Source organism: Lepidothrix coronata, unplaced genomic scaffold (assembly GCF_001604755.1).
Source record: "Lepidothrix coronata isolate B3197 unplaced genomic scaffold, Lepidothrix_coronata-1.0 Scaffold173, whole genome shotgun sequence".
Taxonomy (NCBI): domain Eukaryota; kingdom Metazoa; phylum Chordata; class Aves; order Passeriformes; family Pipridae; genus Lepidothrix; species Lepidothrix coronata.
The window spans coordinates 572,468-578,702 of NW_016690353.1; the positions used below are offsets into that span (position 1 = coordinate 572,468).

Consider the following 6,235-nt stretch of genomic DNA (forward strand, 5'->3'; position numbering starts at 1 on the left):
GCAGTGTCACCTGGAGCAGGTGACACAGGAACTTGTCCAGGTGGGTTTGGAATGTCCTCAGGGAAGGAAACTCCACACTCTCCCCTGGGGAGCTGTTCCAGTGCTCTGCTCTTCTCAATGTAAAGAATTTCTTCCTCAAGTGGAAGTGAAACTTCTTGTGTTTTAGTTAATGGCCATTGCTCCTCCTCCTGTTGCTGGGCACCACCAAAAAGACTGGCACCATCCTCTTGGCACCCACCTTGGGGATATTTATCTGCACTAATGAGATCCCCTCTCAGTCCTCTCTTCTCCAGACTAACCAGGACCAGCTCTTGCAGTCTCTCCTTATAGGAGAGATGCTCCAGACCCCTCATCATCTTTGTGCCCCCCACTGGACCCTCTCCAGTAGCTCCTTGTCATTCTTGTACTAAGGAGCCCAGAACTATGGGTACCTACAGGTAAACTCTTGATCTGCCCAGTTCTTCACTCAGATTCAAAGAAAATCCAATTAAATAAAAAACAAAATACGTCTCCCACCTGTGACTTGGATCCTGAAAGTGAGTTTCTGGCCAGCAGCCTCGCAGCTGTACTCCCCAGCATCCTTCTTCTCCACCTGACCCACCACCAGACGGCGAGATTTGCCCTCGGACTCCACCTTGAACTTCTTACTGGAGGTGATCAGCTTCCCATCCTTGTACCACTTCACCTCAGTCTTGTCCTGGGCCACCTCGCAGCTCAGAGTGGCATCTTCTGAGAGTGCAGCTTTCACCTCTTTCTTCACTTTGTCCTTGTTTGTAAACACAACTTCTGGCTCTGTCAGAAAACCACAGCAGTCACACACAGCTTTTTACAGTCGTCTTCTCCAGAGCTTAATCAAGTTCCTCCTCTTCCACTACACTTGTCTCTCACAGGTATCACAGAATTACAGACTATGCTGAGTTGGAAGGGACCCACAAGGACTATCAAGTCCAACCCTCAGCCCTGCACAGGAACATCCCCAGGAGTCCCACCCCGTGCCCCAGAGGATCATCCAAACCCTCCTGGAGCTCTGGCAGCCTTGGGGCTGTGCCCACTGCCCTGGGGAGCCTGTTGAGTGCCCAACCACCCTCTGGGGGAAGAACCTTTGCCTGAGATCCAACCTGACACAGCTCCAGCCCTTCCCTGGGTGCTGTCCCTGGTCCCCACAGGGCAGAGCTCAGTCCCTTCCCCTTCTCTGCCCCTCCCCAGGACATTGGAACTGCAGTGAGGTCTCCCTTCAGTCTCCTCTTCTCCACCTGGACACACCAAGAGCCCTCAGTGTCCTCACACGGCCCCTCAAGGCCCTTCCCCATCTCCATAATGGCCCATTAGTACAAGAAAGCACCTTCATCTGTATTTTGCTAAGAGGTGAATAGATATAGGAATTTTATGGGAATTCTGGTGTAGTGTTAAAACCTCACAGTTTTAGCACAAATTTGAAACCTGGATCTTAGAGCACCATCAGGCACTGCCTGAAACCTTCTCCCTCTTTTTCTCTTCCTATGTCTCTCCAAGATTCCAGTGAATAGCCCTTGTATCCTCATATCCAGGCACCGTTGCTCTTTTTCTGCCTATTTGGGTCATTCAAATTCAGTCATTCTCCATCTAATCACAAAATGGTTCAGGTTGGAAGGGACTTTAAAGTTCACCTCATTTCAACCCTCCTGCCATGGGCAAGGACACCTTCCACTAGGTGTGGAAGCAACCAGGTTGCTCCAAGCCCCATCCAACCTGGCTTTGAACACTTCCAGGGATGTGATCTAAACAGAGCTCTTCAAGCACCTCCCCCCTTCCCTTTTACTTATCCCTGCACCCCTGCTATGGCCTCACACTGTGCCTCTGTGGGAGTTTTTCTGCAGAGCCAATTGTGAGAGAAGGAATTTCCATCCCTGCCCATCATTTCTTTGTGATCACAACTGGTCATGGATGCAGAACTGTGTGTACTGTCATTAAATCTGGCTGAAAAATCAGCCCTCTGGCTGAGATATTTCACCCCAGAGAGACCCATGAGATGATCCTCTGAACCTAAGATCTGACTCAGAATGGAATATTCCCTTATCTTTGGCATTTCCAGCGTTTCCTCACCTCTGACTTTGACTTGGAATGTTATTCTGTCATCCTTCACCTCGCAGGTGTAGCTCCCTTGGTCTTGCTGCGTCACCTTCTTGACGATGAGCTTTCGTTGTGTCCCCTGGGACACCACTGTTGTCCTCTGGTCCTGCTTCACCTCGGTGTGATCCCTCTTCCACACCACAGCTCCGCTGGCAGCTGACACCTCACACACCAGCTCCAGGGTTTCAGAAGGACTGACTGACACTTCTGGAGTCGTCTTGGGCTTGTTGACAAAAGTAACAGCTTCGTCTGGAGCGAAAAAGGGAAAGCAGTTCATGCCTTGGTTCAGGTTTATCAGCAAAAAGGGAGGACACAGTAATCACTGATCATTATTTCATCATCACACACGCAAATGTTGGTGCCTGACTCCCTAACAGATGATGCAAACTCATTCTCTGATCTTCAGATAATTGCTCTCTGCTACACTGCAATCCCATTCACCTCCCCTACATCCTCATGGATCTTTTAAATCAAGTCCAGATGCCCTCCAGCTGCTGGCACTTTATTCACCACCCCTTGTTTCTGATTTTAAGCAAAGTCTTAGGGATATATTGATGCCTGAATACAGAAACAGCTTTGGAAAGACTTGAAAAGACTTAAAAACACTTAAGGCTTAAAAAGTCTCAGAAAATCTAGTGAGAAGTGATGAGCAGATTTTTTTAATTGTTTCTGAGACCATTCCAGCTCCCTGATCACAATATCAGCCCCCCTGGATTAATTCTTCCCCAGACCAGGGTATATATGGAATAATTTAGTTGATGAAATATTCTCCACCTTCATTTAGGATGGAGGTCTGAGCAACCTGGTTTAATGGAATGTGTCCCTGCCCACAGCAGAGGGGTTGGAACGAGATAATCTTTAAAGTCCCTTCCAACCCGAACCATTCTATGATTTTATGAATAGAGAAGTCAAGAATGTCATATGTTTTTGTGGGAACTGATGTTCCCAGCAGAGAACTCAGAACTGCCCACACAGCTCAAGTAGTTGGGGTTCCTGCATTGATGCCTCAGCTCAAACCCTGCTGATGGCACAGCTATGAGCTGTGCAAACACACCCACAGAGAACATGTGTCACAAAGGCAGCAAAAACACATCATTTTTAGCAGCTCAGGTTTGTCTCAAGTGTGTTTGTAAAGGTAAAAGCAAAGGCAACAAAGTGGAGACAGCATCTTGATGTGAAATGTGAGCAAACCTATTCTACACACTCCGTCCCTAAGATAACAAGGAATATTTGATGGGCATGTCAGGGATTTCATACCCTTCATTCCACCAGGGCAGCTCTTGCCTCAAGAGCAAGCTGAGGGCTGCCAGTTCGAGCCAACCCTAGCTCAGTATTGCATTTCTTTTAGCAGCAACTGTTGCCTTCAGTCACTGAGTATCCCAAGGACAATTGCCATGCCAGGCAAGTATTTCACTGAAAATCATAATTATCAAGACAAGGGACGATGGCTTCAGACTGACAGGGGTCAGGTTTAGATTTAAACTGAAAGAGGGTAGATTTAGGTTAGATGTTAGGCAGAAATTCTTCCCTGTGAGGGTGGGGAGGCCCTGGCAGAGGTTGCCCAGAGAAGCTGTGGCTGCCCCAGCCCTGGAAGTGTCCAAGGCCAGGTTGGATGGGGCTTGGAGCAACCTGGGCTAGTGGAAGTGTCCCTGACTATGGTAGGGGGTAAAACTGAATGATCTTTAAGTCCCTTCCAACCCAAACCATTCTGGGATTGTATGACTGAGGTGATCCCAATTTTCTTTGCCTGAGACTCACCATAATCATCAAAATTTAGGTACCCAGCTCAGGTAATCCTGCAGGCTTCCTCTGTACCTGATGTTCAGACTGAGGCAGCTCCAGAACACTCTTTAAATCCACCTTAGGATGCTCTAATCAGACAGCATAAATCAATTTATACAAACTGCCTTTAGCAGAGCCTGGTTGGCTCCTTTAGATCACTTTATCAGTGGGTAAAGTCAGGAACTAGGAATTACACTCTGTGAGAATTTCCATCATGTTGGATCCTCAGCCAAAAAGAACTGGAGGTGAGATGCAGAGTCAATACCTGAGCAAACACCAACTGTGAACTGGAAGCAATCCCTCTGGCTCAGTAAATCCTGCAGCAATCCCTCAAGACAAGTGCTGTCCTAAATTAACTGGCTTTGCTGAGTTTTTAGCATCACAGTAACCTGGATGTGCTGCTACAGGTCACAAGTACTCAGTTGATGCTTCTCTTAAATTTCATTGTGCTTGCAAAGCAGACAAGCCACGAGAAGCTTTCACTTCACTTAGGACCAGGTTAAAAATTAGGCTCCAGGCATAATAAACCAGAAAACCACTTTTAGAAGAAAGGTTCCCACCGGGCTACGCGAATTGATTCAAGCTGGATTTCACAGATATTGAATTTCACGGATGAATTCCTGTGTCACTTCATACCCTGGCTCCATCCTGCTCTGGAATGCAGTGGTGACAAGCATTTCTCTTCTGGGCCTGACCTGACAACCACGTGCTTTCTGCGATGGGCACGTGACACGGACTAACAGCTTCACTCACAGCACCACAGGGAGAGCACAGTGTCCTCTGGGAACAGCAGGGGATGCTTCCCTCTCAAAAGCAGGAGTTAAACTTGTCAAAGGAGGACACAGTAAGATCTTGGACCTCCTGTCTGAGGTGGCCCTAAGATGAGGCTCGTGCTGAGCTAAAAGAATAAAGTCTCCCCAGCTGCTGAACCAGGGGAGTTGTGACTCCAGCCCTACTTAAGGCTTGTGTTGACTTTAAAATACTACATCATTTTTATATTATTGTGGATCTGCATAAGGACCACAGCAAGAGTCAGAGCCTCTGAAAACAGTGGCGTGCAGCCTTGACCCCAAAAATCCATCAATTTACAAGGAAGGACAAGTAAAATGACCAAAACTTTGAATTTCTCACGCAGACTCCGATCCCACACTTGCATCACGAACCTACCTGAGACTTTTAAATCAAAAACAAGGCTGTCATCTCCAATTTTGCACGTGTAAGTTCCTTCATCTTCCTTTGTCACAGCCGAAGCCACGAGCTTGTGCAGCTTTCCTTTGTCCTCCAGGGTGAATTTCTTGCTGGCTGTGATTTCTTTCCCATCTTTGTACCACTTCACCATGACATTGGCCTCGGAGGTCTCAGAAACAAATTCAGCCTGTTTTCCAGTGATGGCCTTGACAAGTCCTCCACTTTTCTCTTTGTTTATGAAGTTTGCAAGTGCTGAAACAAAATAACAGACACAGAGCTCTGACAAAGAATTGTGTGCACACCAATAAATAAGAACATTTACATCTACATTAGGTATTCATTTATCCTAAGTCCAAACTGCATGTTTCATTATGGATCTAATTACTAGATTCCAATGCAGGAGCAGTCAAATTTCCAATCACATTCCTGATTATCATGTGTCCAAAAAAAACAGAGCACATATCCAACACAGGAGGAGAGGAAGCCCCAGGCAATAGGGTTTAAAGGTAATATCTGAGAGAGGTGAGGAGAGAAGTAAAAGAAACTGGAGGGAAAGTCATGAAAGTTATTCATTGCACTGTAACCACCTGGCAAATAAATCAGCTCTAGAAGAGGTTAAAATGTAGCCTAGATAAAATAAATTACATTAAATTAAAAATATATCTAGATATGTCACAGGATTGAAATGAAATTTATTCCTGGAAATTAACTGGAGCATAGAAAATAAACAATAATTCTGACATAGTATTAATGTGTAGTGAAATAACTGAGTCACCAATTGCCTCAAAGCAAAAGATTCCAAACCCCACTGATATCCAAGCTAAAAATGTGACCCTGAAACCACAGTTCCATCTTACTTTGGATAATGGGTTTAATTTTCAAACATCTTTTTAACATATTATTTTAAAGGAACCCACACAGCTGAGTCACTTTTTTGGGACTGTGCAGTCAAAGCTACTAAAATCAAAGCCTTGGTTAGGTAAGTGTTTTCTGGGTAGGGGAAAAGAGTGGGAAAAGGGGGGAGAAAGGAGGAGGAAGAAGAGAGGGGAATAAGGGGGAAGGAAAGGGAGGGGGAAAGGGGGAAAAAGGAGGAAAAAGGGGGAAAAGGGGGAGAAAAAGGGGAGAAAAAGGGGAGAAAAGGGGGAGAAAAAGGGGA

At 46.1% G+C, this 6,235-nt stretch overlaps 1 protein-coding gene across 1 annotated transcript in view; it reads right to left on the reverse strand.

Moving 5' to 3' along the window:
• The window catches only part of OBSCN (obscurin, cytoskeletal calmodulin and titin-interacting RhoGEF), a 187,812-nt gene that overhangs the window by 154,626 nt on the left and 26,951 nt on the right, over window positions 1–6,235 (reverse strand). The window contains 3 exon segments of the mRNA XM_017830010.1: window positions 517–792; window positions 2,083–2,358; window positions 5,059–5,331. Coding sequence (XP_017685499.1) covers window positions 517–792; window positions 2,083–2,358; window positions 5,059–5,331 — 825 coding nt within the window.